At 36.5% G+C, this 17,033-nt stretch overlaps 1 protein-coding gene across 1 annotated transcript in view; it reads left to right on the top strand.

The window, feature by feature from the left end:
* The window catches only part of LOC142081988 (uncharacterized), a 66,684-nt gene extending 51,000 nt beyond the window's left edge, over positions 1 to 15,684 (top strand). The window contains exons 17-21 of the mRNA XM_075149447.1: positions 181 to 292; positions 5,425 to 5,508; positions 7,044 to 7,167; positions 12,506 to 12,596; positions 13,721 to 15,684. Coding sequence (XP_075005548.1) covers positions 181 to 292; positions 5,425 to 5,508; positions 7,044 to 7,167; positions 12,506 to 12,596; positions 13,721 to 13,795 — 486 coding nt within the window. The 3' untranslated portion in view covers positions 13,796 to 15,684. The remainder of the gene's footprint in view (positions 1 to 180; positions 293 to 5,424; positions 5,509 to 7,043; positions 7,168 to 12,505; positions 12,597 to 13,720) is intronic.
* The last annotated feature ends 1,349 nt before the right edge of the window (positions 15,685 to 17,033 follow it).

The following is a 17,033-nucleotide window of genomic DNA, read 5'->3' as shown; positions in this document are numbered from 1 at the left end:
TTAGGTTTATAATGGATCATTATTGTTATTGTGACTTTTTAAAAGGGAGTGACAGAACCTTATCCGTAAAGCTGTTACTGAAAATGTGCCACATCAATATTTAATTAGAAATATGCTTTATTTATTCATGTCGCACTGGATTTCTACTTTGACGGTTTGAAAATGGGTATTTTTTTCCAGATCAGCCTATATTTAAATGGGCAGCATGTTGAGACATTTGAGGAGGATCTCACGTTTACATCAGATGAGGTTGTTTCGTTTGATCCACCTAAGATTAGCAGTGAATTGAAAGGTATGTTCATCTTTTTATTTGTGAATATATCATTTGCTGTCTTTGTCCTGGAAAATCATGTGCTAGATTCTGTCTGTGAAATACATTTTAACCTCTTTATACTAGATATTTTTTTAAGTCCATTGCAAAACACTTAAGCTACTGTTCTTGGAAGGAAGGAGGTTAGCATCACACAGTATAAAATGTATTTGAGACTATTAACAAGTATGTAAGTAAACTGTTATTCAAAAAACCTAAGCCTTAGACACAACTGAAGACAGTTGAACACTGGCTTGAAATTGAAACATGATTTCAAAGTATACTGCAATCTTACTTTGTTAATCCTGTAAATAGTTGGTTTTACCTTACATCAAAATACTTGTGTTCAGAATGGAGGACAGACTTACAGAATGCTTATCATTTAGATAATTAAAATTTGGCCCTATTCCATATGGCAGCCTTCACAAAATGAACAAGAATGGGATCAACCTGGAACTAGTGACTTTTAAAGAAAACACACTAGGCTAATGATCCAGCATGATAATTCCTGTGTTGCTGTTAGACTTGTCTAACCAAATTCTTTGCAGAAAGAAAAGAGAAGGGTAAACCCGTGAGCTGAATGGAGCAGGTCAGGATGTCTGCAGTGAAAAGGAAGTGTTCAGAGTTTTTCGTACAAGCTAGGTACTAGGTTACAGATTATTGAAAGTGCTAGATACTTGAAAATTTTTATATTCTTTCTAATGGCAGAACTATATACAGTATTTCTTAATGTATAGCACACTTTATAATTCCCTCTGTCTAAACAGAATCTTTATTCCGGCTCACCAGAGAAATGAGAGAATTAATTTAAAGCTGTGGATAGATATTTTCAAATCTAAATCAGGTGACTGTACTTAAAGATTACTTGTTAGAAATATTTCTAAAAATAATACTAATGGTGAAAGAGTAATTCAGATATTTAAGTCTGTGTATACTCAAAAAATTAATGCTGTGAAGGCACCGATATGTTAAGATTTATTCTGGATTCCAGATATAGGTGAGTAGTATTTCTCAAAACTGGTAATAGAATAGCGTAACAACTAATTATAAGTTAGTGGGGAATGTTCTGTATCATGTAGAGAAATTTTGAAATACACATATGACTATGTGTTTATTGCCATTTGAAGGTCACTGGTACTGGATGCCTGATTTTCCCTATCTATTCAAACATCTCTTCAATGCGATGATTTGTGTCGCACAGAAACAAGTTAAACTCTTAAGTGTATTTTCAGCTCTTATGTCTGTTGCAAACCTAATGTCACACCAGAATCTCTCTGATACCTGGGAGTTCCCAGGAGGGCAGTGGGGGATTTGCACCATCAGACTGGGCGAGTTAAGGAATAGGAAGTAATTTTCTGTTTAATAAAGGGGTTAGCAAAGCTCCTGGTATTTTTTTTTTTCCCAGGTGACTACAATGCTAAATATTGGAGAAACAGAAAGCTATCGGACTCCCCGTTGCCTTCTTATCATTTGAGAAAACTTTCTGAGGTGCCTGACATCAGCATTTAAGTACTGAATTGTTCAGGCTTTATTCAGGCAAAACTCCACTTCTGAGGGACAGCAGAGCTCCTCTGGTTGTTTCCTTTGAGAAGGATCTCTAAACTTTTGCCCTTAGTTGAAAATAGAAATGTTTTCTGTATGTGAGTAAATACCTACTTCTGTGGCTTAATGCATGGGTGGCATGGATGAGAAATAGACAAATGAGTTAGACTGTAAAAGGAGTAACTTCTGCAAAAACATTTTCTGTCAGCATTTAGGAAGGAGGAAAGTATTTTTCTTAGTTTCATGGTTATCTCAAGTGTGAGGGACTGTTAGTTGTCTTTGAACAGATAAGAAAACTATGCGAAAATGGATTTCAAAAATGCTGCTAGATGTGGTTCTGGGAGCGTGGAATTTGAATTTACCATTTGCCCTAGCTTTGAAGGGAATTCTTTTGTAGATTTGTTTAAGATGTTTATTAAATGAAAACAATTTCCTGATAAACAGATCATGAAGGATAAATCAATTAGGGTAATAACAAATGAGAACACCGAAACACTGTCTTTAACTGGTTTTGTTTAAAGGGAGACTGTCAAAGACAGTCTGTGTGAAATGTCTGATGGAGAAGAGACTTCTACAGCTTATACAGTTTAAACATTGTCAAACTTCAACCTTTGAAGAAACACTACATTTTTTTCTCTTGAATCATGTATTGAAAAAAAACTCTTAAAATTAAGGGGATTTCTGTGGTGTATGAAGTGTGGTAGTCTTGTCCAAAATGAACAATGAGCTTTAGATGAACTTTTTCAGATCCTCTTCTGATGGAGTTGTTTAATCAAAAATAATATTCCCCAATTAAATAAATACAACCTTTAATATTTTCTGCCAGTTTTCACGGCACATTTCTGCTTGCATTTTTCATGGAAGTGAACATGGAAAAGACTGTGAGGATCAAGCTCAAAACAAACCTCCTTTGTTAACTCCTTCATTGTATGCTTTCACCATTTCAAATTTCATTCTGCCATGACTAACAGTGAAGACTAAACTGTAATCACTCTTTCAGCTCATCTTTGACAGCAGCCTGATCTACATTCTAAAATTTAAGTCTTAATTAAAGCAGTTTAACATTGATATGTTGTTATTTGCGGTGTGAGTAGGTGGATCAGAAAGATCTGATCCAGCTGTGCCAGTAGAAGAGGTTGCTGTGGTGAGCCCTCAGTTGTTTGTTACTATTTTCCCTGTATTGCCACTCAGATGTGCCAGTAAAGCTACTCTTGTAAGTAGCTACTCTTGCCTGACCTGTTTCCACCAAATAAGTACCATGAACTAAGATACACTATACAAATTCTGTGTCAATGTTGTAGTGAGGCATTTTTGTCATCCACAGTCTCTACCACCCTATACCCAAATGAACTTTTGGGTTCAGCTGCCGCTGCCATAGACTTGCAACCTCCCTTTCTTACAGGGACAGTAAAAACTGCAGCCAGTAGGACTTGGACATAGTTTCTCTCTTACCCAGCTTTGCCAAAGCTCTTTATATCAGCCTGGCTCATGTCTGAGGATTAGCAATTCTCTGTGGACAGAAAGGAGTTGAAGGTAATGGCGATTTGGCTGGGGTTGGGTTTACCTCATCACTTGACACAGTTCAGAGTGCTGTCTATCCATGCCTTAATAGTAGGTGCACTTTAATTTAAATCATACTGGAACTTACCACAGTGTTAATTTTGATTTTAAGTATAATTTAGACATTCATTGGTATTTTGTGGTTGAATTTAAATCGGTGTAATTGGACTTCTTAATATAGTCTGCCTTTGGCCATTTAGAGCATATTATCTTTAGTGTTGGGTCTTTCACTCCCTAAAATAAAAAAAACCAGTAGTTTTATATCCTCAGCAGAAGCAATAACAATACAGAAAAGGTAGACTGCATTTTCAAATTGCATTGCATCTTGCAATATGAAGTTTGTCCAACATAATTGGTTTACAAGACCCTCTCTTCAATTCCTTAAAATTTGACAGTTTTTAACACGTTAGACTGAAATTTTCTATGACAAGCATGTGCCCAGGGCTGAATTGTTTGGTGTGTTACACACGCACGCACACACACAGACACACGCACGCACACACACAGACACACGCACGCACACACACAGACACAGACACACACAGACACACAGACACACACACAGAGACACACACACACACACACACACACACACACAAAAAGTTTTGGACTTCTGTCAGTTGCTTCCTGTGGCTGCCACCAGTAGCTGTAGCAGCAGCAGTTGTGACAGAAGGCGAAGCGGGAAGACTGTTGCTTCCCTGCTCTGAATGTTCCCTCTACTGGTGTCCAAGGAGCAGAGGGGGGGAGAGCTGCCACTTGAGGGCAGAAGGATGAGAAAACGACAGGAAGGCGACAGAGGAGAGGGCAACTGAGGGGTGAGAAGACTACTGCGAGTCAGGGGTGTAGAGGAGTCTGTTAGAGATGCTGGGACTGAAAAGCCAGGAATGCCGGGAGAGCTGATAGGGCTGACAGGGAGAGCCATAGGGAAATTGGATCAGAAGCAAAACTGGCTGAATATTACTAGATTCTCACCGCCTAAAAACTGGGATGTAATCTACGCTTCAGGTTTCAGTATTATGCTGCTGTCAGCAAATAACTGAAACTCAGTGGCAAAGTGAGCGCCTCATCTCTCGCTTTGGGGAACAGAAACTAGATGGTGACAGCCTACTACTCTTAGTAATCAATGATTGCAAGAGGTCTGTGCCATGTATCTTAACCATCAAACCTCGTATATAAACTGTGAGATTGAATTTCTGGATTTGGGCAGGAGTGGGTTTGCTTTTTTTGATATGTAAATGGATAAAAATAATACTTACTATGAACTTTGTTCAATGAAGTGCAACAGTCTTTATGTTCCTAAAGGCTTGAAAGTCCAATACTCAGACGTTGACAAGTTAAAAAATTAAGATTGGCTTCCTATAGAGCATGCATTTATGACCTTTTCTTAGATAATACTAAGATATTTACAAAATTAGTAATTTGAAAAAGAAATCTTGTGTTTCTTTTATGCAGCTGAATAAGTAACTGTTACAACAGTGCATATGAAAGTGAGAGACACATGTTGTCTTGAAAAGGAATTTTAAATTGTGACTGTTTTCTACAGACATTATCAGAATAAACAGACATTACAGAATTATCAAGACAGTAGCAACTAGATGTATTTTCCACCTGCACTGGAAACAGAGGGATGTGTGTGTTAAGGGGACAAAAGTTGTCAGCTAGTCAAGAAATGACAAGTAGCTGCTCTGCCTCCTCCAGAGATACCACATTGCTAATACCAAGGTGAATTTTCATATTCAAGGGTGGTGGAAGAGGGGATGCCTGGCACAGCATTTGGCTATAAAAAGGTAAAAGGGATTTGGGAGACGGAGCAGGAGGGATCAATTTTGTAATTTTGGCCCCAGCCTCACCTCTTGTTCTCTAAGTGTTCCTTTGAGAAGAAAGCTTTGGAAATGTTTTCAGGAGTACTACAAACAATGCAGAAATGATACACTTAAAGTGACGGTTATTTCTTCAAAACGTACTATTATTTGTAGCTGTCATTAAAATGTATTCATTTTTATATTGTATAGATCTGCCAAGTGGTCCACATACTTATCGCTTAGAAGATCTTGCCTATACTAGAAGTGGAGACAAAGGCAACTCTGCAAACATAGGTATTTTTCTTTTTCTTGCTTTCTGAAGTGATGCAAGATTCTTAAATAAGAGTTACGTATCAAGTGTTGTTCTTAATTTTTTTTGAAATCTGTCACATGACTTTTTTTTTTTAATTGTGTCTGTGCTGAAACAAAAAAAAATCTGTATAAAACAAGGATTTTACTAATGAAATATCTGTAGTTTTCTGGTTAGCAGCTGTTGAAATCTGAGGTACTAAGAAAAAATTCTTGCATGTCATACTACAAAGAAAGATCTTTGTTTAGGGTTTCAAAGTTGAGCTCTCCAAAGTTAAGAAATGCCTTTTTAAGGTTTTCTTTACACATTAGTTGCTACTCCTTCATGTGTATGTGTTATGTAATATAATCTCTTGGTTGTCTGATCATGTATAGTATTTCCACACATGAATTTTGTAACATGTATATGGCTAAAACATTGACAGTGTTAGGAAATACCAAAGTTGTTCTTGCATGTAAGAGAATGTTTTTAATTACATTGTTAATCCAAAAGGTATATTTCAGTGTGCAGTCTCTTTACGTTGATTTTGCTGCTGCTTGCATTGTTTAATAATTCCTTCTATTCCTTACTTCTGCATGCAACAATTGGCTCTCTTACTTGTTGGAAGATGAGAGCGTGTGGTGTACAAAGCTCAGTATGAATTAAAGGTGCGTTTGGGATTTGATTTGCTATTAGCTGTCGTGCTAAAACTGATTAATTTTGTTCATTTATATTTAGGAATATAGTTTTCTTGTTCTTGTTTGTGAAACTGGTTTTTGGGTTGAAGAATGAAGGAATGTTGTGGTGGTTTTTTTTTCCTTGTTTCTTTTTTTTTTTTTCCTTTCCCCACGGTTGACCACTGTTGCCAAATCATAATGGTGCATAGCTAATAGACTTCCTCAGATATAAAGACACTACTGCTTTATTAAGGAACAACAACAAACTTGACCTCTAAGATTAATTTAGCTTTGAAGTCCACAGATAAAAAGATCCCTGTGACACAAATCTGCTTTCCTGATCCTGCTGTGGAACCTCAGCTTCAGCATAAAGTTACCTGAAGCTTATGAAAGTGTATTTACAGCAATAACAATGTAATTGTGATTTCTCACACTTACGTCAGGATCTTATGCAAGGAGTGGGGCAAGGACCAAACCTTGAGTCACTGATCATGCCTTGTTATGGTTAATCGCGATTACTTGTCTTAAGTCTTGCAAACCATTTAGGGGAAGAGAACTGCGTATGGGTTGGTTGTTGCCATGTTGTTGTTCTTTAGTTGTCTTTCAGTGGCAGGGACATTTGCAGCCAGAAAAAGTTCAATAATCACTTAGTCTGGGAGCGTTCTTTCATGTCATGCTCCACACTACCTCTCTACTGACAAAGGGAAAGCTGTCATACTATTGTTTTTTATTCAGGAGTTCATTAAAGAGGATCCGTATGTACACTTTCAGTTAAGAGGAGGATCTCAAATCAGTTTTGAAAAAATAAATACAAATTGGTTTGAACAGCTCCTATTCCAACTAACACCAGTTATACCTAACAGGTGTGATAGCACGGCATCCCCTCTACTATCCATACCTAAAGAAAACTTTAACAGCTCAAGCCCTGGAGGATTACTTCCAACACCTTTTAGAGCGAGAAAAACCCGAAGAACAACTAGTAACAAGGTGAGTAGCTTGCTGCTCAGTTCACAGTTGTACAGTAGATAAATGATGGTATCAGAAGTTGTCTTAAAGTATGTTAACATAAATATTGCAAACCTGTGTGTATTGTCTTCAATATTTTTTATGTATCTTTCTTTGCCTTTTTAAATAGCAACTTGAGCAATAGTCATTGAAAAAGAACATGAACTTGGGCCTCTCCTGAAGTCGGACAAAGGCAGTGAATCTGTTTAGTGAAGGCATTTAAATTCCCAGAATTAGCATATTACTGTTGGGGCTATTTCTTTGTTCTGTTCCAGTACAGAATGTCTCTACAAAATAGAAATGACTTCTAATGTCCTTTGAGACATGTATCTTTCCATTGTTTTTTGAACCATTTGGAGACTGCAGGAGCCTTAGTAACTGAAGCCTCCTAAGCCTCAGAGCCACTGTAGGTCTGGGAGTTTGAAATCCCTAAAACACTACCTGAAATACATTTACAGCCAGCATAGACTGGAGCCCAAACTTACCTGATCTTCCATCAGAAACATGCCTCATCCTATCCCTTCTCTGCAAAACATTTTAATCTGCATGAAGTTCACTCAGTTTACAGTATTCGTTTCAGTACCCCACTCTCGCTCACTTTTTTTGCCACATATACCAAGCCAGAATTTAAAGAAAAAAACACAGCTAATTTCCCTTTTTAAGATATGAAAGAGAATACATGCTAAACAGGACACTTTTACCTGGTATTCATCTACAAAAGAATAACCTCTGCTAGCAGACAGCGTATGTAACATTTTTGTTTTCATGGTATCTTTGGCTGATGCTCAGGGTCCTTCCTGGGGACAGGCAAATGAGACATACACTGTTCTTGTAGCATGAGGTAATAGGGCTCATTCTCCTAAGGATGTCCAGTAGAACAGTCAACAGATTTTAAACCTTTGTCTCTCTTTAAAAACAAACAAAAGCTTAATATTGCAACCATTCAGTCTTTTAAAACCTGTTTTGATAGAAAGTAAATTATTCTGCAAATATGGAGATTCTGCCAAAATCATTATATATTTCCATGGGTGATGGATAAACTATTAAGTGTCTTTTTGCTTGTTCAAAGAGCTTGAGTCAGAAAAGTGTAGCTCAAAGCTCAGAGAGAGCTTGGAGTTTTTTTTAACCCCTGATCTTTGAGTTGTAAGTGCTGTTCTTTTTCTTCTTAAGCAGCTCAGTGCGGATCTCACCCACTGTTTCCTAAGTGCTAACAAATCTATGTATCTAATTGTGATACAAAGAATGTAATTGAATTTCCTCTGAAACAGAGCAGAGAAAGGAAGAAATAAAAAATGTCATGCCTCCTAATGATACTTTTAGAAATTGATTCATTGTCATTCCTTAATGCTGTTTATGTTCATAAATAAAAGTTGAAATTTGCTGTGTCTGGATGAAGCCAATTTATTTTGATTAATTAGATTATCTGTTCCTGGTTTTGGCTTTCTTTAGTGATGTGATAATGGAGCTCTGTGAGTGAATTGAAAAACTACGGGGGGAAAAAGAACAAATCCTTTTGTGGAAATATTTAGGATTATAAGGATTATGCTCATGTGCTTCAGATTATATAGTTTCTTTTTAAATTTTTTTTTTTTTGCTTTAACTGTCATAAAAAGAGCTATCTTACTCTTTCATTTTCCTTCATTTCCTTTATTTAAATTGTGAGTGGTTAAAAAATGTGTATTAGTTTTGCTACTAAAAACATACCCACCATGGCTCTGCCTCACTGCAGAACTGAGATTGTCAGCCAGTTGCCTTTCATTCTTTTTCATTAAAGCTATTAAATAGGTGTACTGAACAGAGAAAAGATGGGATTATTTTGATAGAGAACACTGAAAACTCATAAATTTCCAGATTTTCAGGTAACACAGAGACAAAAGATTGTCTTTCAAACCCCTCCCCCTATACCCCAAAACCCCAAACCTATGTGATTGCTTCTCCCCCTATGTAGAGTACATTCTTAACAGTTCATCACAGTTTTTCTTGGGCACAGGATGATGCACAAGGTCAACAGGAAAGGTCAGACCAATCTAAGTGAGGGTAAAGAAGAGATAACAGTATTCAGACAGAAATTTGCTCAAAGTTTAGAAAAGGATGTCAGTTTGTCGAATTCTGATTGGTACCATCATTAGAAATAGCATCAATGCTGTAGTAAGATGAGTAGCTAGAAGATCATACTACATGTGAAAGGTTTTGGGTTTGGGGTTGGTTTTTTTTTTTCCTTTAGCCATCTTGCCCTGTGTGTTCCTGCTAGGTTCTCTGTGTGGTGTTTTGTATACAAGACTCTTACAAATTGAGATCTGATAATCTTAAGAAATGGAATAAGAAACTTTTCATTTAGTGGTATTAGGTCAGTCATTTAAGAAGGATAGTAAAATTATCCTGTGAGAATTTGCTGGTTTCATCTTCTGAAATATGGTTATCTTCATGTTTTGAGAGCATTCCAATGCTCGGAAATAAAAATACGACAGCTGATTTCTTCTTATGGGATATTTTTACTAAAAGCTGAAGAACAAGAAATGTGGATACTGATGCTTCTAGATTGCTTTTTTGTACGTATATTTATTCTGGGGAAAAAAATTACTTCTCTACAGTCTCTCTCATATGCAAATACTCTTTTAGCCTATGGGTTCAGTTCCTGCTTTCCTCTGATGGGAGGAATCCTGTCTTTTTCTTGATTTAAATGCACTAAACAATTTTTGTACCATTATTATTTCCATGCATTTTTAACAGGAAATTCACAGGGAAACCTGACTTCTTTGAATATGTAGAGACAGCGCTTTAAAGGAAGTAGTTAAGCAGGCACCCCATTGTGCATAAGCATAGGAGTTCAGCTAGAACAGTGAATTTTCCTTGTTTTATTGGTTTCTGTCACAGCCTTAGTATTCTTTGAAGGGTTTATTTGTTTTCTGTGCTTTTTAAAAGCAGCTCTTAAAACTTCTGATTGAATTGTACAATTAGATAATATTTTATTCTTTTTAGATCTCAGTTAATTAAACTGAAGTTGTTTAATTATGCTGGTAAATGCATGCCAACATTTTGGTTGATGTATTGTTGCTGCTTAAGACTATTATGATGGTTATAGTGGTTTTTCTTTTTTTATTGTGGGAGTGTATTTTTTCTGCAGATATATTTTGGATGCTCAGATGCTTCAAATGGCCTTAAAATACTGAAAATGGTGCCCTTTTTATATTATTTTGTAATCCTAATTTTAGCTAGAGTATTTTACTGTAAATATTTCCTCAAAGTACTTGAAGTGAATGTGCCATTCTGTGGTGTTCCAAATTAAGATCTGTTGCTTGTATTACATACTCCCTTTGCCAGAATTACTGGAGAAAGTGAAATGAAATTCTTTTACTCTTTTTGTCATTTGCTTCTGCTTTTGTAGGCTCTTCAGTTTCTCTCCTGATTTTTTTTTAAATGATTGATTTTCATGAAACTTCTTTTGAGAGCTGAGGTATTAGCTTCTGGAATACATATTCCATTAGTCTCGTTCTCGTGGAGAGATCTGCCAGTTGTGAAATCGTTAGCTGCCTGGAAGTCTTTGCCAGTTTTTTAGGGTAAACTTTACAGTGTAGTATTTTGGTAGACCTCTAGTTCTCACGGTATATGGTTATTGGTAATTTATATTGAGTTTTTAGTTGAAAATTTTGTGAGGTCCTCTGATCCTGCTATGTAGTTGATTATGCTATTAAATTTAGTAAATTAGGTAGATGACTTATTGTGGAAATGGCTTTATTCTTCATATTCCTGTTGTCTAGTAGAGCACTGTTGGATTAATCGAACTTTCCTGCCTTCCCAATGGATTTGCCTTTAAGCGTGATAATGTTGCCTGGCAACTAGTTTTCAAGGAAGGTCAACAGAATGCTAACAGCAGTTTTCTTCTTAATACCAACTAATAATGTTAATACTAAAGTAGAGTGTGGTAATGAAAGAGTAGAAGGAACAGTGAAAACTCCTTGCCTGTGAGACACTCTATGACTACTGCTTGCAAGAGCATAATGAGAACTAAAGCGTTTGCCAGGCCACTCAGCAGAATCATAGGCTGATGACATCTCCTTCCATGAAAAGTTTGGGTCATATGCCCAAGATACAAGGGCGTATAGAGCTGTGAATATCAGCATCAGCCGTAACTTTCACAATGCTAAAAAGGAGCTGAAAAAGACAAACCTCAGAGTGACAAAATCAGCAGTACAAGAGCACTGCAAGAAATTCCAGCTATTTCGGAGGACAGATTTGAAGAATCTGTCCCAAACAGATGACGATCAGATAGATGACTAAAGAAAAATAGGTGGCATTGGAAGAAGTGTGATTTAAATTGCAGCAGTCAAACATCTGGAGACAGAGAGCAAGAATTCGATACCATCTTTCTCCATTATTCCTCATGTCTTGCTGATGCTCTGATTAAATCCTTTCCTATGGAAAAAAAGGAAAGCTATCGAGTCCTTAGACAAAATATTGGAGGAAAGCAAAAACAAAGAAAAACAAGAAGAATACAAGGAAGATGACAAAACACTGAAAAACTGTGCAAGGAGAGGCAAATAGACCTATTTATGGAATTTGAAACAACTTTGTTAGGAAACCGCAGAGCTGTTTGCCAAACTTCTACAAAAGTTTCCAAATTGGAACTGCACCAGTCAAAAGCAAGGATGGAAAAATGCTTACAGTGGCAACGAACAGAAAAATAGGCCTGTCACAAGAAAAAAAATTTTATCTGAACAAAGTACGTGGCTCCAAGAAAGCATTGAAATGTAGCTCTACTTTTCATTTGTTATAAAATTATTTGTAGTTGGTCAAAAGAGTTTCATCTAGTTATTTCTCAATAATAAAGAGGGTGCCTTCCCAATTAGCTGGCAGCCTTTGTTAGTAAAAGTGAGTTCCAGGAATTCAGCGATTTGTATTTTTCAGTATCAGAACTAGGAAATATTAAAAATACTTCCCTCTGCCCACTGTGTTCTCTGAGTTCATATTGGATCTTGAACCTCATGCCCACGGAGTTTTCTATATGGGCTTTAACTCTTAGAAAAAATGTAGAAAACAATCTCACTAGAAATGAATGAGTTTTGAAGTTGAATGAGAGGAGAATGATTACTTTACAGTCCTACTTTAAAACTACTAAGGACTGTTGATTTGGAGTAAGGGGAAGGAACGAGAAGCCAGGGAAGGCCATAGGTTAATCTTCAGTTAGCTTTTAGGCCTCGCTCAGCAGTGGGGGATGCCATTATGAGCATGAAGTTTCTGCACGCTGTCTTTTGCTTGATGTTCTGTACAAGTGTTTCTTTCAAAATCTCGTGAGAAACAACGTGTAGATTTTATTTTACAGATACGAGTTGCCAGGAATCCATGGATTAAATTTTGTTCTGAAGAATTCCCTCGGTGGTGGTGGCATAGCATCCCTAAGAAGTGACCCACAGGCATGTATCAAAGCATTGATTTTAATGTAGTTATCTTTTATAACTATGTATTACATAGTGTCTTTATAACCAACTTTTGGGCTGGAACTGGAAGCTTTTGGTTTTGACTTCTTAGTTCCTTTTAATTTCCTGTTAATATACGTTATCGACTTAACTGTTTTAAGGTTTGAAAACAACATAGGGAAGTAGAAAGTTGATTTAGAATATTTGGTGAAAAAGACGTGCACAACAAACTATTAAGAGAGTCTTCAAATCAGTTATGTTCTTTATGATGTGTTACCTGTGGTTTTTAGATGCACCAGCAAAATTAGCTTCTCAAAAAGGCTGTCACATTTTGGAGAATGCAGATTTACTAGACAATTCTGATTAAGTATTTCCTAGTACATACAGAAACCATTAACTCTACGACAACTCCTGTAGCTTAGCCTATAACTCCTACAGTTAAAATACTGATAATTAATAGAAAAATGAAAGAGAAAAATAGATGGATAGATCTGTTGTGTTGACCACATTATGTGAATCTGAAATTGACATTTTTTGTAAGTGTACAATTTGAGTATTAAATATTTGAAACATCTAAACCTGAAGATGAGATCCCTTAATGTGGCAATCCTGTGGCTACAGCAAAGCACTGTTCTGCCACTATAGGCTGAGAAATGCTTAAGTGTACAAATAATCTCAGCATAGTCAAGAAGACTGTTCATCATAAAATGATGCTATGTATGAATCAGATAGCAGAATTGAACCCCAAATAAATTGATTTAGCACTAGGTACCAATAAATTGAAGAAACTATTCAATCTGTTCAGGTTTAGATGCTTGAAAACTCAACTGTATAGTTTTCCTTACTTAATTATATTGATTCACGAGTGAGAAGGCCAAATAAATGGAAAAGGTAAATATAACTTTGGATAACCTACAATCCAAGGCTTGATAAAACTCACCCAAAATTTATATCAAAGTATATGTAGAGATAAATACTCATAAAACTTACAAAACATACTGAATTTTTACACTGATTATAGGAAAAATACCCTATTGAGCCATTTTTAAAAACTTAATTTACAAAGGTGGTATATTCAGATAGTAAAATGAAATGTTGGTTTGTTTTTTTTTTTCTTGCAGGGCAAAGCACTTGGACAAATGCTGTTGGATTTCCAGATCAAAAATGTTCCTGATTTAAAATCACTGATAGAATAATAGGTGTTTAATACATATGCTTTTAACACTGAGTGGTACCAAACATGTTATAAACAAGAACTGGCTTCTTGAGTGAGATTTTTTTTTAAAAGTCAGAGTAGAAATTAGTGACAGTTATCTCTCAGAGGCTTAGCTATATGGCACAGATTAGCAAATGTTTTGCATAATACCAGACTAATAGCTTTGTCTGTGACTGATAACATTTCCTGTCTAGATAATACATTGGATGAAGAATTAATTTATTTCCTGTAAAATAGAATTAATCAAATTGCAACATAACATTTAATTATGAGACAAGATAATCTTTGTTCTAAGATGGAAATTACCTCCTGTTCAGTCCATCTCTCTTTTCCTTCTCTCAATCTTTATTTGAAAATTAAATGGACTGATATAGTTGAGCTCCTGTCAGCTGTGTTTGTCCTGTGCATAGAGTGAGGCTGGGTAACCTGCTGTGCATCGCTATGAAGCCAGCACTGTCTGGTACTGGGGAACAGCCTTCCCTGTTGGGCAATAAAGAAAAGTAATAATTGTTACTGTTATAGAGTGACTGGTAGTAAATGCTGACCTTTGGTGGTGATCCACCAAACTTCCAGCACTTTGTCCCATTAATGACAGACTTTATTATTACAATTTCCAGCATCTCTTAATAATTAATCCATCGGTTGAAAGCACTGAGTAGTAGTAAATGGCAGATCTTGGCGTGGGAATAAATTCGAAGATGAGGAGAGGAGAGTGCTGTGAGCTAGTCCGCCTGCTCTCTCTTGTGATGGTGCAATCCTGGCAGGGAGGAAGGGGGGCCGGGTGGTGGAGGGATGCCTCCTTTTGTTTCAGGGCTGCTAAGTCCTCATCTTGTGCAGCAGAGCCCTGCCTGGATTAAGGTCACTTGACTGTCGTTTCCACTGCCCTTCCCACAGAACGGTCCGCAAAGTTTCCACAGAAAAGTCTGTCGCTTGCTGTGAAGGAATACTATGTTGAATGCAGTGTGCTCCGTTTCTCTTCTGACTCCCAGTTATCACCTCCCCATCTCCCTTCCTGCACAATATTATTAGCATGTTCAAATTAGGATACTCCTAAACTACTTCATCTGATTAAGCAGAGACTTAAAAATCCATAGCGTACTTGCTGGGACAGTATCATGGTGGAAATTCTGGCCCAATAACTGTCTGTATTTCCTCCACAGAAGATGTATAAATATTACTCTGCATGTTCAAGCATTTTATGTTCAGAAATTAATCTTTCCTTTATTTTTGGGAGACTGTATTAATTGTTCAGTGCTGACAAAATGAGATATTACTAGTATCAGATAAAATTATGAAAATAGTTTTGGTGACAATTACAAAATACGTATCTGTTAGTTGTTCCTAAATCTCAATCTGTGCTACTGTTATTACTAATTTTCTAGCCTCTTGCTTGCTAATGAGGATTATGCAATGAATTATTCCCACCTTTTCTGTGGTTTTGTTCATTTGAATTGAAGGTATCACAAATGAATGCTTTATCCATCTAAACATGTTATTCTCTTACTAAGTCATAAGTACTATCTGTGTATACATCACGGTTCAGTCGAGTTGTCAAAAAATGAGTCCTTACTTCATTGCAGAAGAATATCCAACTTCATAACTTTAAAGGGAAAACGGCATGCTGTTTTTATTATGTTTACAGTCATTGTTCGTTAGAAAACTGTTGTTAATAATTTGGAAGCCTTTAGTTTAGCAAAACAGACAAAGGTGTTGAGAGGAAATAAAAAAGTGATAGACCTCAGTAGCAAACCTACAAGGATAAAAAGGCTACAGTAAATATTTGCAGTTCACTCAATATGCTGCTTAAGTGACTCTGTAATTGTGTATGCAATAATTTTTGAATAAAAGTAAACATTTATAAAGGATAAATTTGTTTTAGTCCTTTATGTTGTTTCTTCTACTGGAAGAGAGTGATACGTAGTTCAAAGGTTCTTTTGTTTTGAGATTGTTTCACTTGCCTGCAATTTCGTGCATTGTCGTGCTGGTTCCCTTCTTCCTTCAGATTTTGTCTGTTCTGTCCCTAGTCTTTGTTAAATACAAAAACTGAAAAAGTAAATGATACTATTTTCTAGAGAGCTGGTCATTTACAGCTCTACAATGGAAGCTGTAATTTGCTGAAAAGAACAGTACAGTGTTCAAATGGATTGGATATGGGAATACAAAGGCGTTATTTTTTATCTCTGGAATTGCCCTTTTGGATGCTGTGAAACCATCCTTCACAAACATGTTTCCTGTCCATTATTTCTTTCAGTGCACCAGCTTAAATGAAGTGGCATTACTTTCCAGATACTTTTCTCGCAAACTATAGCCTCCAGAAATCCCTATCCAAAGATTTTATCCTCCTTGACCTCCTTAACATGTTTTGAGTTCATGAACCTGTACTTGTTCCAGCAATCCCAGCTGACCTGAAAGCTTGTTAAAGCTGCATTTGTTTCTTAATCTATGGTAGACATTGAGAAAAATTTCGTAAAATGTAAATTGTACTCGAAGGTGAGCATGTATGCAGTCAGCATTGGTTTAACTTCAATCAGTTAAAAAATGCATTTTGCTTGCTTGTTAAACTGGGGCTGTTTCTCAGAGAGGCAAGAACTTACCCTTCCAATTGCCTTTCTTTCCTGCTTTTTCCCCACTGTTAGCCGTGAGGGCAGGATGGAAATAGTAATGCCTAGCATATAAAATAAGGATCCATCTATACTAGAGTTTCAGTGTAACGGGAACTGGCTCACACCTCTTACCTGGCAAGTTTTTGTGCTGTGGCTCATCTGCACTACAAAACAAAGGCTGCATTCTCTTACCTCTCGCAGATTTCTTACTGCATCTCACCTAACTTTTGAAATAGTTTTGTCATGAAATTATTCTGTAGCAGCTAACAGTCCAAACAAATACTTTCTCAATGTTTGCTGTGTTGTATTTAGTATTTCAAAGCTATTTTCCCACTGCAATTTGTGTATTAAAGGTACAAAAGTTATTATACAAAAGTGACCCAAGATAAAGAATGTGCCAGAGTGTTTGAGGCACGAAGTGTATTTTCAGTTTAGCCACCTCCAGTGAAGCCATTTTTCCACTAAAATACAGGATTTTTTTCCCCCTTCAGAGCAGAGGAAAAATAATTGTAAGAATACCTTTTAAATTTTGCTTTGCATCATGGCAGTTTGGAAGTAATAGGAGTGCAGCCCTTAAGGTTTGAAAGCAGAAAATGTTGGGTTGCAGACTGCCTT

This window comes from Calonectris borealis, chromosome 4 (assembly GCF_964195595.1).
Source record: "Calonectris borealis chromosome 4, bCalBor7.hap1.2, whole genome shotgun sequence".
NCBI lineage: Eukaryota > Metazoa > Chordata > Aves > Procellariiformes > Procellariidae > Calonectris > Calonectris borealis.
The sequence above is the reverse complement of the archived record's forward strand: the minus strand, read 5'-3'. Positions and strand labels throughout refer to the sequence as shown.